We start from the raw sequence: 22,129 nt of genomic DNA on the forward strand, positions 1-22,129 counted from the left end.
AGTCTGGCAAGCTGTTGAAGAGAGAGAGACAAAAAGAGGGGAACGTTTCTCTGAGACGCTCTGGAGCTGTAGCCTTGAATAAGTTCAGTCCCAAAAGTGGAGGAGTTAGGTATGCCCTCATACCCAGGCAGTGCACAGCCCGAATTAGACTCCCAACCTACGTTGACATCACAGCTGATAAGTGTGGTGAACGGGGACCAGAATTAGAGCACCATCACAAGGCCTCTTACATAAAGAGCATCAGACCAGGGCTCAGACCCACAGCACTGCACAGGAACAGGAAGTCACATGTTCATGGCTTGGGAAACTGTACTCCATGCAGCAGCAGAGTTCCTGCAAGGACAGCTATGCAAACATTCCACACAAAAATAAAAAAGAGCTAACGGGACACTTGGGATGTTTCCTGATTATTCCCTCGACTTCAGCGTCATGGAGGGGCCACTAACACACGAGGATAGTAACGATTTCTCGACGATAAATGCTTATTCCTCTAAATGATTAATATGACAAACTCCAGACCTTAATGTTGAAAATGTCATATGTCAAAAGGTCAGTTGTTAGAAAAAGAAAAGTATAAAAGATGGCAGGCATTTGAAAGCAGGCCTAAATAGTAACCAAATGTCAGTTGTAACGTTAACTTCTTTTTCATATGTTGGGAATGGGAATACAAACACTACTTTTTCATAAGTGTGCTGTGTCCTACAAAAACAAACTGAGCAAGCTCTTTCAAAAGATAAAATGGAAATCCATTTAAGAGATAATAATCCACATAACACTTTCCAGGGTAATAAATGTGACGACAACAAACAATCTTATACTGGACGGGTCTCTGACTGCGTCCCAAATGGCACACTATTTCCTATATAGTGCTTTACTTTTAAACAGGACACATAGTGCTTTGGTCAAAAGTAGTGCACTATATAGGAAATAGGGTGTCATTTGGGATGTAGAATCTGTCCCTATAGTCACGTGCGATGATGATAAAGCCATCCGAGTGCTGGAAACAGCATAACACAGGTTTGTTTGTTTTTCCAGCTCATCATGTTTCTGTCTATATGATGGGGCGGTTGGGGAAAGCTACAATAACAAGATTTTAATACACGTGCTAGGCCATTCCATTCAAAGATTTACAAGGCATTTCATTCTGAAAGCATGTGTGAGCTTTGAATACAAGACTTGTTTGAAAACACATGTGAGCTCGTTTTAAAGAAGACTTGTTTGAACTTTAATTCCAGTTTGGCAGGACACAAACATGCAAATGAAACCAGGTAAAAAATAAGGTCATAAGACAAACTTTTCTTTATAGTGCTGGATTTAGTCAAAAGACAGATTATTGTGACGCAACCTGGGCTTGTGTTTAGTCCCCCCTTAAGCTTAAGAAGCTGTCAAATATCATGCAAATTCAGACTTCATGCAAACCAAACTTGACCATATATTCAAATCTGACAGGACACTGGTCCACGAACAGTGTGACAGGTAAATTTACCTGAAGCTTGAACAAGGCTATCCTATCAGCTACAGGCCCGTGGAATACTTAGGTATTGTATATTTGTAACAGACACATCACCATGTAGGGTACTGTCATCTCCCCCCTATTTTGCATAGAAGCTCAGGGTGTAGGCCACAACTGAAATGACCATTGCGCTGAAAGCTGAAATACGCTAAAAGCTGAAATGAATAATAACTTAACTAGAGACAGTACCTGTAGTCCAATAAAATTAAAAAATTGCTGCAGAGAACAGACAATGCAATACATGTGTTCAATGACTGTTTTTCATTCAGATCAGATTCCTTTGACATAGTTCAACTATGGACACATCACACAGTCACAGGGGCTTTGGCTCTAATGTCTCAACAGGCTCCCCAATTCTACACACGCCACTCAGACATCACTGGCCCTTCCCTACCCATTCAACAGCAGTCCCCTTATCTCCATCTGCATCATTCTTTATTATTCAAAGTTCTTAACACCTGAACAAGGTTTAGTATACGCTTACCTTAGTTACAGACCTATCTGCAACTGTGCCCTTGACCAAGGCACTTAACCCTAATTGCTCCAGGTGCACTGTACAATGCTGAACCAGGCTGTGACCCCAGTCCCTCTGGGTGTCTCAGGGGAAGAAATACAAAAAATAAAAATAAATCCATTACACATGTGTGTGTAACAGGACAAAAAAAAGCAAAATTATAAATATATATATATATATATATATATATGAAATATCAATTCTACTGGGCTGGCCGACTTCAAAGATGTAACCAATAAAGCTGAGTGAGGAGAAGGACAGAATGGGTTAACTCTCCCCTAGCCTCTGTGTCCTGTCCCCAAAACACATGCTGTCTCTAAGCGGTAGAAGGGACAAAAGCTAAAACTGTTCTAAGGTGCTTCACAAATTCAAAGCTTCCCCATGAATTGTGGCACTTCAGTGTGGAAAGCAGTGTGAGAATCTCCATATTCCTCCCAGTGGGTTGCCTGTAGTAAATCACACTTCAGACGGTGTGGACTGGATGGACCCTTCTCTTAATGGAACAGACCCCGGGTCTGGCTCAGGGAGGGCCATAAAAGACAATCAGAGATATAGGGGAAAAGCAAACAGTCTTGATGGTAGCATTCTAAGGGGTTCATAAAGTAATCACACAGCCTTACTGGCCTCTCACAGATCCCAGAGTGATGCAGGCCTGTGAAGTCTGTGTGAGGTAAGGGCCATCATGTCATGTCGGCCTCATGAATAGCTTCCATTTGGACTCTGTTATTATGTAAACATAAAACAAGTTAACATTCCTTTGAGTCATTACAATGAGGTCTTGAACAGTACAAAGTTATCTTAAAATGTTAAATAATATATCAGGTATTTCCAATATTCAATGCATTTCAGCAGCTCTGAATTTCAGCAGCAGAAACAGATAGATGTCAATGACCATAGCGGAAGCATTACAAGAGAATATCTAATTAACATCAGAAAACAACCCTATAAAATGTGTTAAACTGAAATATATAAACCCAAAGAAACTCTTGAGACCAGGCACCATACAGAATAATACAGTAGGCCTATGTTGTATTAATTACTGTGTTTAAAAAGTTGCCAAAATAGATTGCATGATGGCATCAAAACAACCCAAATCGCATAACGAGATTGAGTCACTCAACTCGGCCCCTAAGGCTCAGTCATTACCTCCTCTGACCAGAAATGCAAGGGTTAGGCTACACAAGTAAGTTGTGAAACACAAGTCACAAAACTGCACCTCCAGCATTCTTACCACATTGCACATTGACGACAGACTGACTAACTATCACAACCTTATCTAAACTAAAGAAAGATAATCAAACTAGAGTCTAGGGTTCTTTCAAAAGAAGTAAAACAACTGCTTGTTAAAATTATTTATCAACTACATATTACCTAATAATGAAGTCCCTATTAAAGGGATACTTCAGAATTTGGGCAATGAAGACATTTATCTACTTCCCTGGAGACTTGTGGATAGCATTTTTTTTGTCTGTGTCCAGTATGAAGGAAGTTAGAAGTAGTTTTGCGAGCCAATGCTGACTAGCATTAGCACAATGACTAGAAGTCTATGGTAACAGCTAGCATAGCACTATGACAGAGATAGATGTCCAGTCATTGCGCTAACGCTAGTTAGCAACTTCCTTCAAACTGCACGCAGACAAAAATGGTATCCACGAGTTCATTTGACTCTGGGGAAGACAAAGGGCTTCATTGCCAAATCCCAAAGTATCCCTTTAACTACTTACAGACCCTTTACAACCCCCTTAAAAAATAGTACCTTGAGGTAAAGTGTTACCCAATATTCTTTATCATGGCTACTTAGAACAAGCACCTTTGATTGAAATAATAGCTTTGTGTATACTGTGAGGTTATGCTGTGGTTATTATGTGTTTTTCCTTTTCTCTATGTTTGTTTGTTAAAGTGTCAGCAGGCTTCTACTACGGTATATCTGCCATATGCCTGCAAAGCATCCAGAGACATATGGGGCATAGAAACCTCCAGCGTACACCAGGCCATCCCAGCAAGCCTACCCAAGACATACCCCTTCTGCATGGATGGCTCAGCACCAATGACTGATGATGGATGATGGACTTGTTCAGCAGTTTACCGTGTCATCCTTACAAGTTATCTAGAGATGTTTGAGTTATACGGAAACTCTGTTCTCAAAAACTGTCTTGAAGGCATGAAAAACAAGGCCTCTACTATAAAATGTTGTCAACAGCCCAGACCAGACAGTACACTAAATATTGTGTATTTTTGGAGATAGATAAGCTGTTTTGGTTCACTTCAATCAGGTTTAATGGCTCAATCTCTATGCATTACATATTAGGGGGGCTTAAAACATTAGTACAATAATATCACTAATGTTTTTCATTGGTCATATTATTATGGATGAGGATTTTATCACACAGGTCAAGTCAGCCATCTCACTGATCTAAGAGACTTAATAACAAAGATTGATAAAGAATGTTAAAGAATAATAAATTAGTCCATTGTGAGCATTCCTGTGGAGGGGTCATATAGGTCAATATGAGGCCTAGTTGCTATAACACAATTAATTTGGTGGGCCACTCAAAATGTAAAAGAATAGCTACTTTGTTTCCATCAAAATATATCAATATTAAACTAATTATTGTAGAAATTTCCCAGCATCAAGCACTGCACAACCCCAACATTGATGTGATAGCTGAAAATTAAAACATCAAATTGCTTCCCCCCCAGATTGCTCTTTGCCTTGCGCTTACCTTGGACAGCTGTCTTGGGGCAGGTCCACCAAAAAGAGACGAACTGGAGCTGAAGCTAATGGCTCCCCTACGGCTGAGAACATGTTTAGGAACCGGCCTGTCTAGAGGCAAAACTGGTAACTGATAACATACTTCCATTGAACAGTCAAAGCTCGGTCCAGCTCAAATTGCAATAAAAAAGCAACATACAAATCATGTAAAAAAAAAACTAAAAAAAAAGTGCATATATGCTGTTGGCACAACTGCAAATGTGCCAATTACAACAGCACCCCTTCCCTTAATTTGAGTCAAATAGATTTAGTGATTGTGACTACAATGGGCTGTTCTCTTTTTTGATGCTTCAAACTTGCACGAAACGTTATCGAAAGCAATCCCACTCCTCTAATATTATGTTCCAATAAGTCCCATGATATCCAGATTTTATCCATTTGGGTTGTTTACCATTTTCCCCTATTGAACTCAAATCCGGCCTTGAAAACGGAAAGGCCTCTTTCTTTTTGGTATCTCTGTAATAAATAGCTTCCTCATATAAAAAAAATCCTTATTTCCCGGAGACAGTGTAACGTCCAAGCAACCAAAAATCAGATGATGAAAACGATTCGGAGACGGAAAAAATATATTCAGAAAATAAGATCTACAATGTTATATAAAACTTTCATTTACAACTAAACGTGTTTATTCTGTCCCTGCATGGAGCGGTGCCTTGGCGGTAGAGAAAGTAATCAGCTTGCATTCAGTCCATTTCCCCCTCATTGATAGCATAAATTACGGTAGCGCACAGACGGCAATCATTGTTCATATAGCATCACGGGGGAAATATGCGTTCTTCACCTCGAAACAAACAAGTAACCATGGGTCCAAAAATGAAAATTAAAGAAGCAAACGACAACAAAGGCTACAACGCCACCGTAGTCCGTCTATTTCGCTGTTCTACCCTCTTCCCAAACGTAAGTTCCCACCAGAGATGGAGCTGTCGACTATCTGATGAGCCCTGTCTGAAGCATCCAATTGTATTTACTTACGTGATGTTACCCTCTTTGGGATTGGATGAAGATGAACTGCATGTATAATAGATAGAAGTCTATTGGCTGAATGGAAAGCACAGCACACTCCCGTTGCATTATTGGGCTATAGTTCATTGCACATCTGTATTTTATACAATCTTTTGGCATTGACCGACTATAAACCCTTTTGTCACTGTACTGGGCAAAGACGTCAGATCAACGCCCAAAGTTGGTTGATATTTGATTGAGTTGTCAACACGTGTAAATATAGCATATTTGAACTAAACCTTGATTGAACCTTGTATAGGCTATTGGGGTTAAAGCTGTATGAAAGAAAGAAAACTATATAATGTGGACGTTTTGAAGATTCAATCAAAAAGCCACGATGATGCAAGTGAGTGATTACGTCAATATGGTGAAACTGCTTAGAAATAATGTTGACTCAAACATTTTGGTCTATTTACTCCCCAAGACCATATCTGATTGAGTATATCTTGATTGTTTACATAGCCCCAGCAGTAGGGTTTAGATTACCCCGTCACAGATGACCCTGTCACAAATATAATGTATTTGTATACTACATAGGCTTTTAAATGTTAAAATGCCAATTGTACAGTGTAAACTATAGGTAACATGATTGATGGATTATTGCAGAGATAACCTCTGCATCAATGGAGAACAGAATCGTGTAATTGTGGCTTACTTTGTCATGATAGTAATAGGAGTACTTTGGAACAAATCCAGATCAGATATGTGTTATTCTGGACACATTTTAGTTGAAAACTATTGTTTTTACTTCATTGTACTGTTGTTCTACATTGTTCAGATTCTAAATGCATCAAGGTGGATGGCCTGAAGGGAGTAGGGCTAGGCAACCTTCCTAAACAAATATGTCATTTGGATGATACACAAAGTAATTTGACTAAAGCACTAAACAGGAAATACGCCTGACTGAGCATTAAAATTTTGCCTCCATTACAAATGGCACCCTATATCCTTTTTATGGGCCCTGAACCTTATCCTCCCTGGTCAAAATTAGTGCACATTTCAGGGTATCATTTGGGACGCAGATTTTGACTTTGAGAGAGAGAAAAAAAGTCCCTCATCCAACCATGAGGTCTGGTGTGTGTGTGTGTGTGTGTGTGTGTGTGTGTGTGTGTGTGTGTGTGTGTGTGTGTGTGTGTGTGTGTGTGTGTGTGTGTGTGTGTGTGTGTGTGTGTGTGTGTTTGTGTGTGTGTAAGAGTGTGTGTGTGTAAGAGTGTGTGTGTGTAAGAGTGTGAGAGTGAGAGTGAGAGTGCTCCAGTCCAAAAGTAGGCCATGTATGGGAGCTCCAGGCCAGAAAAAGCAGGATATGGGGCAAGGATTTACATCTGCAGCTACACTAAACACCGTTACAGTGCTGATAAAGTACAAGCCTACAATACGGATGCTGCATCATGAACTCACTGCATATTCTACAGCCCTATGGCAGCCAGCTCGTATTCACATAGAATAAGTAAATATTCAGAGACAAGAGAAAAATAGCACAGGTCTTGTAGAATTAATAGAGGTACTCCATTTCACAAGCACAATTTTATGATTTAAAATAGTTTTAACGATTTTAATGGATTCAATTTAACGTTTTTTAATGGATACAATGTGTATTTACACATTTGGTTTCCCTGTGATTGTAATTTAAGCTTTACTACACCTGGTAAGGCCTACCACTGTGATGAGGCAAGTCAAAGGGCATCCATTTCAATTAATGATTTCCCCCAACAATGTCTACCCTGGGACACCACAGACTAGTCCCAGGGAAGACATTCTTATCATTGGCGGGACCCCTGAGGAGCCAGCCAGGAAGCCACTAATACAACACAGGTGAGCCTTTCCACCTGGGTGTTTCCTAGGAGACTCATGGCTGTGGTGTGTGTGTGTGTGTGTGTGTGTGTGTGTGTGTGTGTGTGTGTGTGTGTGTGTGTGTGTGTGTGTGTGTGTGTGTGTGTGTGTGTGTGTGTGTGTGTGTGTGTGTGTGTGCACTGTATGCTCAGTCACCACCACCACGTCATCCCACAGGGAGGAGTCCAAATAACAATTATGGCTCAGGGATTAGCAGAGGTGCACTGTAAACAGAATCAATGTTGTTGTTTTTTCCCCAAAGGAACATTTGCATTAACGTCAGAGGACATAGTTCATAAAACAGGAGGAACTAACTATTCACTCCTCCTGCCATATGTTCACTTTATCAGCCATATGCCCTATGTATTTTCATTTAAAATGTAATACTGTTCTAATTTAAAAAGTAATACTATATTTAAGCAATAAGGCCTGAGGAAGTGTGCTATATGGCCAATATACCATGGCTAAGGTCTGTTCTTAGGCACGACGCAACACGGCTATATACCACAAGCTCCAGGGTTGTCTTATTGCTATTATAAACTGTTTACCAATGTAATTAGAACAGTAACATATATATTGTTTGTCATACCCATGGTAGATTGTCTGTTATAAACTGGGTGGTTTGAGCCCTGAATGCTGATTGGCTGACAGCCGTAGTATATCAGACCGTATGCCACGGGTTTGACAAAACATTTATTTTTACTGTTCTAATTACATTTGTAACCAGTTTATAATAGAAATAAGGTACCTCGGGGGTTTGTGGTATATGGCCAATATACCACGGCTAAGAGCTGTATCCAGGCACTCCAGGCACTCGTGCTTAAGAACAGCCCTTAGCAATGATATATTGGCCATATACCACACCCCCTCGGGCCTTATTGCTTAAATATATATCAGCATTCAGAACCCAAACTACCCAGTTTATAATCTAATTTAAAATGTGATACTGTATATGTAACTGGCATTACGTTATATGTACAACGTTATATTGGCATTACAATTTCATTTTGTCTATGTTATTCAGTCTCCTGACCTACTGTACTCTACTGCACTACAGTGACAGTGCACCAAAACATTCCTGTGTGTTTGTCACCACCCTGCGATGAAAATATGCTATTACATACAGTTATATTAAAAAAAGTGACAGTAAGTTACAACAAACCTTTGCACACTGGGAAAATGAGTTTTCACAACTATCCTCCACTACCCATGTCCATGTGCTAGGTGGCAGTATTTCCTTTGAAATGGTGAATATAAGCCTTAGCTAAAAATATTTTAATTTTGTAGTTAAATAATTATACATATATTCCTGATTTCCTCTTCATGCAAGTGCTGGATTTTCACCCACAGCGGTCAATCCACCATTCATTCTGTTCTTAACTCCAACCCTCCGATGTCCACAGATAACCCATCTTTCCCAGTATAATACAATTGAGCTTTTTCATTTATCAAATCAAATCAAACGTTATTTGTCACATGCGCCGAATACAACAAGTGTAGACATTACCGTGAAATGCTAACTTAACCAACCCTTAACCAACAGTGCAGTTCAAGAAAGAGTTAAGAAAATATTTACCAAATAAACTAAAGTAAAAAATAATAAAAAGTAACACAATAAAATAACAATAACGAGGTTATATACTGGGGGTACCGGTACCGAGTCAATGTGCGAGGATACAGGTCATTCGAGGTCATTTGTACATGTAGGTAGGGGTGAAGTGACAATGCATAGATAATAAACAGCGAGTAGCTACAGTGTACAAAACAAATGGGGGGGGGGGTGATCAATGTAAATAGTCTGGTGGCCATTTGATTAATTGTTCAGCAGTCTAATGGCTTGGGGGTAGAAGCTGTTAAGGAGCGTTTTGGTCCTAGACTTGTCGCTCCGGTACTGCTTGCCTTGCGGTAGCAGAGAAAACAGTCTATAACTTGGGTGACTGGAGTCTCTGACAATTTTTTGGGCTTTCCTCTGACACCGCCTAGTATATAGGTCCTGGATGGCAGGAAGCTTGGCCCCAGTGATGTACTGGGCCGAACGCATTATAGTGCCTTACGGTCAGATGTCGAGCAGCTGCATACCAGGGGGTGATGCAACCCGGTCAGGATGCTCTCGATGGTGCAGCTGTAGAACTTTTTGAGGATCTGGAGACCCATGCCAAATCTTTTCAGTCTCCTGAAGGGGAAAAGTTGTTGTTGTGCCCTCTACACAACTGTCTGGTGTGTTTGGACCATGATAGTTCGTTGGTGATGTGGACACCAAGGAACTTGAAACTATATACCCGCTCCATTACAGCCCTGTTGATGTTAATGGGGGCCTATTTGGCCAGCCTTTTCCTGTAGTCTACGATCAGCTCCTTTGTCTTGTTCACATTGACGGAGAGGTTGTTGTCCTGGCACCACAATGCCAGGTCTCTGACCTCCTCCCTATAGGCTGTCTCATCGTTGTCGGTGATCAAGCTTACCATTGTTGTGTCGTCAGCAACCTTAATGATGGTGTTGGAGTCGTGTTTGGCCACAGAGTCGTGGGTGAACAGGGAGTACAGGAGGGGACTAAGTACAGTCGTGGCCAAAAGTTTTGAGAATGACACAAATATTAATTTCCACAAAGTTTTCTGCTTCAGTGTCTTCAGATATTTTTGTCAGATGTTACTATGGAATACTGAAGTATCATTATAAGCATTTCAAAAGTGTCAAAGGCTTTTATTGACAATTACATGAAGTTGATGCAAAGAGTCAATATTTGCAGTGTTGACCCTTCTTTTTCAAGACCTCTGCAATCCGCCCTGGCATGCTGTCAATTAACTTCTGGGCCACATCCTGACTGATGGCAGCCCATTCTTGCATAATCAATGCTTGGAGTTTGTCAGAATTTGTGGGTTTTTGTTTGTCCACCCGCCTCTTGAGGATTGACCACAAGATCTCAATGGGATTAAGGTCTGGGGAGTTTCCTGGCCATGGACCCAAAATATCAATGTTTTGTTCCCCATGCCACTTCTTTATCACTTTTGCCTTATGGCAAGGTGCCTTATGGCATCATGCTGGAAAAGGCATTGTTCGTCACCAAACTGTTCCTGGATGGTTGGGAGAAGTTGCTCTCGGAGGATGTGTTGGTACCATTCTTTATTCATGGCTGTGTTCTTAGGCAAAATTGTGAGTGAGCCCACTCCCTTGGCTGAGAAGCAACCCCACACATGAATGGTCTCAGGATGCTTTACTGTTGGCATGACACAGGACGGATGTTAGCGCTCACCTTGTCTTCTCCGGTCAAGCTTTTTTCCGGATGCCCCAAACAATCGGAAAGGGGATTCATCAGAGAAAATGACTTTACCCCAGTCCTCAGCAGTCCAATCCCTGTACCTTTTGCAGAATATCAGTCTGTCCCTGATGTATTTCCTGGAGAGAAGTGGCTTCTTTGCTGCCCTTCTTGACACCAGGCCATCCTTCAAAAGTCTTCGCCTCACTGTGCGTGCAGATGCACTCACACCTGCATGCTGCCATTCTTGAGCAAGCTCTGTAATGGTGGTGCCCCAATCCCGCAGCTGAATCAACTTTAGGAGACGGTCCTGGTGCTTGATGGACTTTCTTGGGCACCCTGAAGTCTTCTTCACAACAATTGAACCGCTCTCCTTGAAGTTCTTGATGATCCGATAAATGGTTGATTTAGGTGCAATCTTACTGGCAGCAATATCCTTGCCTGTGAAGCCCTTTTTGTGCAAAGCAATGATGACGGCACGTGTTTCCTTGTAGTTAACCATGATTGACAGAGGAAGAACAATGATTCCAAGCACCACCCTCCTTTTGAAGCTTCCAGTCTGTTATTCGATCTCAATCAGCATGACAGAGTGATCTCCAGCCTTGTCCTCGTCAACACTCACACCTGTGTTAACGAGAGAATCACTGACATGATGTCAGCTGGTCCTTTTGTGGCAGGGCTGAAATGCAGTGGAAATGTTTTTGGGGGATTCAGTTCATTTGCATTGTAAAGAGGGACTTTGCAATTAATTGCAATTCATCTGATCACTCTTCATAACATTCTGGAGTATATGCAAATTGCCATCATACAAACTGAGGCAGCAGACTTTGTGAAAATATTTGTGTCATTCTCCAAACTTTTGGCCACGACTGTACACACCTCTGAGGGGCCCCAGTGTTGAGGATCAGCGTGGCAGACGTGTTGTTGTCTACTCTTACCACCTGGGAGCAGCCCGGTCAGGAATTTCAGGATCCAGTTGAAGGAGGTGTTGGAGGTGTTTAGTCACAGGGTCCTTAGCTTAGTGATGAGCTTCGTGTGCACTATGGTGTTGAACACTGAGCTGTAGTCAATGAACAGCATTCTCACATAGGTGTTCCTTTAGTCCAGGTGGGAAATGGCAGTGTGGAGTGCGATTGAGATTGCGTCATCTGTGGATCTGTTAGGGCGGTAGAGAATTGGAGTGGGTATTGGGTATCTGGGAGGATGCTGTTGATGTGAGCCATTACCAGCCTTTCAAAGCACTTTATGGTTACCAATGTGAGTGCTACGGGGCGGTAATCATTTAGGCAGGTTACCTTCGCTTCCTTGAGCACAGGGACTATGGTGGTCTGCTTGAAACATGTAGGTATTACAGACTTGGTCAGGGAGAGGTTGAAAATGTCAGTGAAGACACTTGCCAGTTTAGCAATACATCCCTCCCTTTTACTGTGATGTCAAATGAGGGTCTTGAACCTCCCTATTTGTAACATTTATACCAATATTGGCTTAAAAATTAATACTTTACCTAATAGTATAATGTTGATTGACGGATTGTGGTTTTTCACATCGCTTAACAATACAGTTTGCAGTTCAATCTGAACCCTGATATTATGACATGAAAACCATTCCTGGGCCTGGCTCCAAAAACGAGCCACCGATGGACAGTACCAGAAAAGATGCTCTATTGATTCTGTTTCCTCATGGCAGAGTCTGCACAGGACTGACTGTTCAATGCCTCTTATATATTGAGCATTCTTTTTGTAGCAAGTATTTTATACAACAGCTTCAATCGAAACAAATGGATTGATGTGTCAATTGTTATTTTATCTACTGTACCAGTTCATAGACCCGATGCCAAGGTATTAGGACATCAAAGACCTGTTCTCAACTCACTGGAATTGTATGCGGCATTGAGGTCAAACCTTTTGAGTTGAAGTGAAACTGATATATTTATACTAATCATTCTCTCAGACCCTTACCAAGGAGTTGTCATGCCTACCTTCAGTCTCACACAATACAAGCAGCAGACCGTCTCAGCTGAAACCTGATCAAGCCTACACAGGCGTGTAGAGTAGACCCATTGGTGGCCTGGGAAACTCAAGACCTCTAGTTTATGAATGTTTCATTTCACCGCACCTCATGTCTGACAAACAGTTGCTAGCAGTCCAGTGCAAGTCCATCGCCACCATACACCTCACCAGGTAGGAAGAGGACTTAAACTGAGGACTTTGATACCATAAAGGAATAAGAAGGATAACTGCTGCATAAAATTAGGGAAGCCAGGTATTTATTTTGTCTCCTTGGATGATAATTTATTTTCTGTCAAAAGAGAGTTTCATGGTTTGACTGAGCGTGTTTTTTAATGGTTGTACTGGTATGAATCTAATTCCCCATTGTCCGCCCTCTTTCTCCAGCAGGTAATGGTGGTAGGATGTCTGAACCAAGGCAGCGCTCTCTGTCCACCTCTGGAGAGTCTCTGTATCAAGTGCTTGGGCTAGAAAAAGGCTGTACCCATGATGACGTCAAGAAGTCCTACAGGTGGGAAATAAGGCACAAGCAATTCACATCTATCTATCTATCTATCTATCTATCTATCTATCTATCTATCTATCTATCTATCTATCTATCTATCTATCTATCTATCTATCTATCTATCTATCTATCTATCTATCTATCTATCTATCTATCTATCTATCTATCTATCTATCTATCTATCTATCGAGGATTCAGAAAGTTTTCAGACCCCTTGACTTTCTCCACATTTTGTTACGCTACAGCCTTATTCTAAAATCGATTAAATAAGTAAACAATCCTCATCAATCGACACACAATACCCCATAATGACAAAGTGAAAACAAGTTTTTTGAAATGTTGCACATTTATTAAAATTAAAAAACAGAAATACCTTATTTACATAAGTATTCAGATCCTTTTCTATGAGACTTGAAATTGAGCTCAGATGCATCCTGTTTCCGTTGATCATCCTTGAGATGTTTCTACAACTTGAATGGAGTCCACCTGTGGTAAATTCAATTGATTGGACATGACTTGAAAAGGCACACACCTGTCTATATAAGGTCCCACAGTTGACAATGCATGTCAGAGCAAAGAAAAAGTCTAAGGAATTGTCCGTAGAGCTCCGAGACAGGATTGTGTCGAGTCACAAATCTGGGGAAGGGTACCAAAACATTTCTGCAGCATTGAAGGTCCCCAAGAACACAATGGCCTCCATCATTCTTAAATGAAAGAAGTTTGGAACCACCAAGACTCTTCCTAGAGCTGGCCACCCGGCCAAACTGAGCAATCGGGTGAGAAGGGCATTGGTCAGGGAGGTGACCAAGAACCCGATGGTCACTCTGACAGTTTCTTTGTGGAGATGGGAAAACTTTCCAGAAGCACAACCATCTCTGCAGCACTCCACCAGACAGGCCTTTATGGTAGAGTGACCAGATGTAAGCCAATCTTCAGTAAAAGGCACATGCCAGCCAGTCTCCCAGTCCCAGGCAGGGACTGGGAGACTAGTCAGGATCGAGGGAAAGATGAGTGGAGCAAAGTACAGAGAGATCCTGGATGAAAACATGCTCCAGAGTGCTCAGGACCTTAGACTGGGGAGAAGATTGGAGAAGGTTCACCTTTCAACAGGACAATGACCCTAAACACACAGCAAAGACAATGCAGGAGTGGCTTCGGGACAAGTCTCTGAATGTCCTTGAGTGGCCCAGCAAGAGCCCAGACTTGAACCCGATTGAACATCTCTGGAGAGACCTGAAAATAGCAGTGCAGTGACTCTCCCCATCCAACCTAACAGAGCTTGAGAGGATCTGCAGAGAAGAATGGGAGAAACTCCCCAAATACAGGTGTGCCAAGCTTGTAGCGTCATACCCAAGAAGACTTGAGGCTGTAATCGCTGCCAGAGGTGCTTCAACAAAGTACTGAGAAAAGGGTCTGAATACTTACATATGTAAATGTGAAATGTACGTTTTTTATCTTTTATAAATTCGCAAAAATTTATACGAACCTGTTTTTGCTTTTGTCATTATGGGGTATTGTCTGTAGATTGATGAGGGGGGAAAAAACTATTCAAACTATTTTAGAATAAGGCTGTAACGTAACAACATTTGGAAAAGGTGAAGGGGTCTGAATACTTTCCTGAATGCACTGTATATCTATCCCATCTACTGTACATCACTATCATATCTATTATCTATCACTATCTACATCATCTATATCTATCACTATCTATATCAACTATATATATCACTATCTATCACATCTATGTCTATCACTATCTATCACATCTATATCTATCACATCTATATCATCACTATCTATCACATCTATATCTATCACTATCTATATCTATCACTATCTATCACATCTATATCTATCACATTTATATCTATCACCATCTATCACATCCACGTGTATATCTATCAATCACATCTACATGTATATCTATCACTATCACATACTGTATACACTGACTATACCAAACATTAGGAACACCTTCCTAATATTGAGTTTCATCCCCCCCATTTGCCCTCAAAACAGCCTCAATTCGTCGGGGCATGGACTCTACAAGGTGTCGAAAGCATTCCACAAGGATGCTGGCCCATGTTGTCTCCAATGCTTCCCACAGTTGGCTGGATGTCTTTTGGGTGGTGGACCATTCTTGAAAAACACGGGTAACTGTTGACCTTGAAAAACCCAGCAGCATTGCCCTTTTTGACACAAACCGATGCGCCCGAACTGGCACCTACTACCATACCCCGTTCAAAGGCACTTCAATCTTTTGTCTTGGCCATTCACCCTTTGAATGGCACACATACAAAATCCATGTCTCAATTGTCTCAAGGCTAGATCCATGGCTAGATCCAGATAAACAAGTGTGTGTCTAGATAAGTCAAATAAATGACCATAATGAAATCCATAGAGAACAGAGCTGTATGGTAAACACTAAACAGACAATACAGCCTTTGTCTTTACACACCATCTCACCCAGTTTCTGAAACCACAAAGGAGAAATCCATATTTTTGTGTGTTCATTTATTTACTTTTGAATTACTTTCAGAAAATTAGCTCTGAGGTACCACCCGGACAAGAACCCTGACAACCCAGAGACGGCAGAGAAATTCAAGGAGCTCAACAGCGCCAATTCCATTCTGTCAGACGTCACCAAGAGAAACATTTATGACAGCTACGGCTCCCTTGGCCTTTATGTGGCCCAGCAGTTTGGAGAGGAGAATGTCAACACCTACTTCATGCTGTCTACCTGGTGGGCTAAGGTGAGCTTTCACAATCATCTGGAATCCCTGGATTGTTTTATTGTGCATGGAGGGGAAAGATTGGTGCGAGCTGCTGCGCTTGTGTTTGAGTCTGTCTGCGTGAGTGCGTGCATGTTTTTGTGTTGTGTTAACCTATAGTATATCTCTCTCCTGTCAGGGTCTCTTTGCCTTGTGTGGCGTGATAACGGGGTGCTACTGCTGCTGCTGCCTGTGCTGCTGCTGTAACTGCTGCTGTGGGAAGCTGAAGCCCATGCACCCCGCAGAGGGAACAGACAGCTTTGTCTCCCCTGAAGACCTGGAGGAGGAGATCCGCCACGACAAGGAGACTGGTGAGGGGACACAGTCAGTGGGTGAAGACACATATACAGAGACACATATACACACACACACACACACACACACACACACACACACACACACACACACACACACACACACACACACACACACACACACACACACACACACACAGTTGAAGTCGTAAGTTTACATAAACTTAGGTTGGAGTCATTAAAACTCGTTTTTCAACCACTCCACAAATTTCTTGTTAACAAACTATAGTTTTGGCAAGTCGGTTAGGACATCTACTTTGTGCATGACACAAGTCATTTTTCCAACAATTGTTTACAGACAAGAGTATTTCACTTACAATTCACTGTATCACAATTCCAGTGGGTCAGAAGTTTACATATACTAAGATGACTGTGCCTTTAAACAGCTTGAAAAATTCCAGAAAATTATGTCATGGCTTTAGATACTGGAGGAAACAGGTACAAAAGTATCTATAGCCATAGTAAAACGAGTCCTATATCAACATAACCTGAAAGGCCGCTCAGCAAGGAAGATGCCACTGCTCCAAAACCGCAATAAAAAAGCCAGACTACGGTTTGCAACTGCACATGGGTACAAATATCGTACTTTTTGGAGAAATGTCCTCTGGTCTGATGAAACAAAAATAGAACTGTTTGGCCATAATGACCATCGTTATGTTTGAAGGATAAACGGGGAGGCTTGCAAGCCGAAGAACACCATCCCAACCGTGAAGCACGGGGGTGGCAGCATCATGTTGTGGGGGTGCTTTGCTGCAGGAGGGACTGGTGCACTTCACAAAATAGATGGCATCATGAGGGGGAAAAATTATGTGGATATATTGAAGCAACATCTCAAGACATCAGTCAGGAAGTTACAGCTTGGTCGCAAATGGGTCTTCCAAATGGACAAAGACCCCAAGCATACTTTCAAAGTTGTGGCAAAATGGCTTAAGGACAACAAAGTCAAGGTATTGGAGTGGCCATCACAAAGCCCTGACCTCAATCCTATAGAACTTTGTGGGCAGAACTGAAAAAGCGTGTGCGAGCATGGAGGCCTACAAACCTGACTCAGTTACACCAGCTCTGTCAGGAGGAATGGGCCAAAATTCACCCAACTTATTGTGGGAAGCTTGTGGAAGGCTACCCGAAACGTTTGACCAAAGTTAAACAATTTAAAGGCAATGCTACCAAATACTAATTGAGTGTATGTAAACTTCTGACCCACTGGGAATGTGATGAAAGAAATAAAAGCTTAAATAAATCATTCTCTCTACTATTATTCTGACATTTCACATTCTTAAAGTAAAGTGGTGATCCTAACTGACCTAAGACAGGGAATTTTTACTAGGATTAAATGTCAAGAATTGTGAAAAACGGAGTTTAAATGTATTTGGCTAAGGTGTATGTAAACTTCCGACTTCAACTGTACTAGCATGTTATCAGATACCCATAGACTTCCAGACTTTGCGCTAACGCTAGTTAGCATTGGATCGTGAAACTACCTCTAACTTCCTTCATACTGGGACATACAAATGGTATCCACGAGTTCATCTGACTCTGGGGAAGTAGATAAAGGGCCTCATTTGACAAAATACGAAGTATCCCTTTAAGAAACACATAGGCTACTCTTGCCCTACGATTTCAACAGCACAATATTTATATAACATCCATGTTAGAAAAAAGATCCCTGCTTAAAAATTCACTGTTTTACTTTGAATGGTAGTTAGAGGTTTATTACATGTTTACAAATGTGTGGTAAGCAGTGTAGACAGATAAATAGCTAATTGTTTCTGCCAACGCATCAATTATGAGAAGTTGATGGGCAAATTTGTACAATGAGTTCATGTCTCTGGAGATTCAACAACAAGTAGTTGTGATGGCTTTGCGTTGATGTGATACATCATCTTTGTGCCATTCAGAAACATTTCTTATAACATCTTGGTAGAATAATAGAAGATCAAATAATTTCTAAACATACCTTTACATCTTCTGCAAACAACAAACTAACTATACCGTTAAGTAGTGAAAGCAAAGTGTAACATCAATGAATGGAACGAGAGAAAATACAACAATAAGATTGACAAAGGTATCTATGTTGATCATTTGATATTGTAGGGAATTTTTATTGTCATTATTCACAATGTTGTTGTGTAATCCTAGATGTGGACACTCCGGTTGTGCACCAGCCAACTAATGCCAGTGAAAAGACACAGTTGATTGGGGATGGCCACCGAAGCTACACCTGAACCTGGACATCTACAAACCGTAGAGAGGCACTAGACTACATAAACACTACACAGTCCATTTCTATGTCAATGGATGTTCCCACACTCTAACGTCATTACATTCTCTGTAAATAAGTGCTTTTGGTTGTTTTTTTGTTTTTTTAAATCTTGATTTCTGTTTTCATTGGAGGTAGTTGATGTCATTGTTCTCCTGCAAACTAAATCCATCATCTCCTTTCACTTACCTAAACACTCTGGAGTGCATTGGCTTCACTTGTCACATAGTACAAATAGCTCAGTGTGTAAATATTAGAGTATGTGTATGTATAAAAATAGAACAAAAGTATTTTGTTGAAAATAAATGTATGATTTGATCTGTCTATACAATCAACATGAAATGGTATCTGATTTATTGGTATGAGTGTATATATATAGGGTATATTTGTTTTAATGCTGTAGGCTGATGACAGGTTCAGAATCAATGTGTGTCTGGGGAATTGCTTACAGTATCAGCATAGCTGTAACGATCGTCTACTTCGTTCTCCTCCTCAGACGAGGAGGAGCATGGATCGGACCAAGATGCGGAGTGGTAAGTATTCATGTTTTAATGGAAAAACAACAAACACTACAAATTACAAAACCCAACAAACGTGACTAACCTGAAACAGTCCTGTGTGGCCCAAACACTGACACAGGAACAAACACCCACAAAACACAAGTGAAACCCAGGCTGCCTTAGTATGACTCTCAATCAGGGACAACGATTCACAGCTGTCTCTGATTGAGAATCATACCAGGCCGAACACAAAATCCCAACATAGAAAATCAAACCTAGACCAACCCACCCAACTCACGCCCTGACCAACTAAAACAAATACATGACAAAGGAAAACAGGTCAGGAACGTGACAGAACCCCCCCCCTTAAGGTGCGAACTCCGGGCGCACCAGCACAAAGTCTAGGGGAGGGTCTGGGTGGGCGTCTGTCCACGGTGGCGGCTCTGGCGCTGGTCGTGGTCCCCACCCCACCATAGTCAACCCCCGCTTCCGTGGCCTCCTCCCAATCTTCACCCTCCATGTCAATCCCACTATTCCAAAGGGCAGTAACAGACTGAGGGGTAGCAGCTGACTGAGGGGTAGCAGCTGACTGAGGGGTAGCAGCTGACTGAGGGGTAGCACCTGACTGAGGGGCAGCACCAGGATAAGGGGCAGCACCAGGATAAGGGGCAGCACCAGGATAAGGGGCAGCTCCGGACTGAGGGACGGATCCTGGCTGGATGGCGGATCCTGGCTGGACGGCTCATGGCTGGCTGACGGATCTGGCTGCTCATGGCTGGCTGACGGATCTGGCTGCTCATGGCTGGCTGACGGATCTGGCTGCTCATGGCTGGCTGACGGATCTGGCTGCTCATGGCTGGCGGAAGGCTCTGGCTGATCCTGGCTGGCGGAAGGCTCTGGCTGATCCTGGCTGGCGGAAGGCTCTGGCTGATCCTGGCTGGCGGAAGGCTCTGGCTGATCCTGGCTGGCGGAAGGCTCTGGCTGATCCTGGCTGGCGGAAGGCTCTGGCTGATCCTGGCTGGCGGAAGGCTCTGGCTGATCCTGGCTGGCGGAAGGCTCTGGCTGATCCTGGCTGGCGGAAGGCTCTGGCTGGTCCTGGCTGGCGGAAGGCTCTGGCTGGTCCTGGCTGGACGGCTCTGGCTGGTCCTGGCTGGACGGCTCTGGCTGGTCCTGGCTGGACGGCTCTGGCTGGTCCTGGCTGGACGGCTCTGGCTGGTCCTGGCTGGACGGCTCTGGCAGGTCCTGGCTGGACGGCTCTGGCAGGTCCTGGCTGGACGGCTCTGGCAGGTCCTGGCTGGACAGCTCTGGCTGGTCCTGGCTGGACGGCTCTGAAGGCTCGGGACAGACGGGCAGCGCTGGGCAGGCAGACAGTTCAGACCACGCTGGGCAGGCAGACAGTTCCGGCAGCGCTGAGCAGGCAAGCAGCGCAGGCGGCGTTGGGCAGACGGCCGACTCTGACCTGCTGAGGCGCACAGTAGGCCTGGTGCGTGGTGCCGGAACTGGAGGCACTGGGCTGGAGACACGCACCACAGGGAGAGTGCGTGGAGGAGGAACAGGGCTCTGGAAACGCACTGGAAGCCTGGTGCGTGGTGTCGGCACTGATGGTACAGGGCTGGGGTGGGAAGGTGGCGCCGGATATACCGGACCGTGAAGGAGGACACGCGCTCTTGAGCACCGAGCCTCCCCAACCCTACCAGGTTGAATGGTCCCCGTAGCCCTGCCAGTGCGGCGAGGTGGAATAGCCCGCACTGGGCTATGCAGGCGAACCGGGGACACCGTGCGCTCCATCGCATAACACGGTGTCTGACCAGTACGACGCCCTCTCACTCCACGGTTAGCCTGGGAAGTGGGCGCAGGTCTCCTACCTGCCCTCGGCCCACTACCTCTTAGCCCCCCCCCCAATAAATTTTTGGGTGAGCCTCTCGGGCTTCCAGCCGCTCTGCCTTGCTTTCGCCTCGTAATACCTCCTCTCCGCTTTCGCTGCCTCCAGCTCCGCTTTGGGGCGGCGACACTCCACTGGCTCTGCCCAGGGTCCTTTCCCGTCTAGGATTTCCTCCCAAGTCCATTCCTCTTTTCCCCATTGCTGTTGTTCTTGCCTTCCCTCTCCACTCCGCTTGATCCTGTTTTGGTGGGTGTTTCTCTAACGATCGTCTACTTCGTTCTCCTCCTCAGACGAGGAGGAGCATGGATCGGACCAAGATGCGGAGTGGTAAGTATTCATGTTTTAATGGAAAAACAACAAACACTACAAATTACAAAACCCAACAAACGTGACTAACCTGAAACAGTCCCGTGTGGCCCAAACACTGACACAGGAACAAACACCCACAAAACACAAGTGAAACCCAGGCTGCCTTAGTATGACTCTCAATCAGGGACAACGATTCACAGCTGTCTCTGATTGAGAATCATACCAGGCCGAACACAAAATCCCAACATAGAAAATCAAACCTAGACCAACCCACCCAACTCACGCCCTGACCAACTAAAACAAATACATGACAAAGGAAAACAGGTCAGGAACGTGACAATAGCGTAATGTATTCAAGGTTACATACTGGTATTTGCTTTTAAAATTAGGTGACCAATGTTTCGCAATAGATTATGTTTGTCATTGGGATATGGACTGGCCTCTTTTGACATTGATCGCAATCATTTCACAGATGTAGGCCAACTTGAATGTTTTCTACAAAAGCATTATTGCATTATAGGGCAATTATTGTTTATTGATTAACAACTCTAAACGAAACGGAGTTATAGCCCACTATTGTTCAAGAGTCAGAGCAGTGACTTGCCATCGTGAGTTTGTTTGAAAGGCTCTGTCCGGGGGGAAGTCTAGGTACAGATCTAGGATCAGCTTCCCCTCCCCCAATCCTAACCTTAACTAT

The 22,129-nt window shown here is 43.1% G+C and overlaps 2 protein-coding genes across 3 annotated transcripts in view; one reads left to right on the top strand and one right to left on the bottom strand.

Annotated features, from left to right (window-relative positions):
• The window catches only part of LOC120020379 (high affinity cAMP-specific 3',5'-cyclic phosphodiesterase 7A-like), a 31,454-nt gene extending 25,724 nt beyond the window's left edge, over window positions 1–5,730 (bottom strand). The window contains exon 1 of one of the 2 annotated variants that reach the window (XM_038963982.1): window positions 4,751–5,730. In XM_038963982.1, coding sequence (XP_038819910.1) covers window positions 4,751–4,888 — 138 coding nt within the window. In that variant the 5' untranslated portion in view covers window positions 4,889–5,730. The remainder of the gene's footprint in view (window positions 1–4,750) is intronic. The other variant, XM_038963983.1, reaches the window with a different exon arrangement.
• A 7,565-nt stretch (window positions 5,731–13,295) lies between these two features.
• On the top strand, window positions 13,296–18,706 carry LOC120020756 (dnaJ homolog subfamily C member 5-like). The gene is made up of 4 exons (XM_038964499.1): window positions 13,296–13,402; window positions 15,936–16,149; window positions 16,307–16,478; window positions 18,621–18,706. The coding sequence occupies exons 1-4, from the start codon at window positions 13,296–13,298 to the stop codon at window positions 18,704–18,706; spliced, it is 579 nt and encodes a 192-aa protein (XP_038820427.1).
• Window positions 18,707–22,129: the final 3,423 nt, after the last annotated feature.

Source organism: Salvelinus namaycush, chromosome 25 (genome assembly GCF_016432855.1).
Source record: "Salvelinus namaycush isolate Seneca chromosome 25, SaNama_1.0, whole genome shotgun sequence".
NCBI lineage: Eukaryota > Metazoa > Chordata > Actinopteri > Salmoniformes > Salmonidae > Salvelinus > Salvelinus namaycush.

Coding starts and splice junctions, on each gene's coding strand:
- LOC120020756 (XM_038964499.1), top strand. CDS start 13,296: ATGTCTGAACCAAGGCAGCGCTCTCTGTCCACCTCTGGAGAGTCTCTG. Junction 13,403..15,935: donor GACGTCAAGAAGTCCTACAG/GTGGGAAATAAG, acceptor AATTACTTTCAG/AAAATTAGCTCTGAGGTACC. Junction 16,479..18,620: donor CCGCCACGACAAGGAGACTG/GTGAGGGGACAC, acceptor GTGTAATCCTAG/ATGTGGACACTCCGGTTGTG.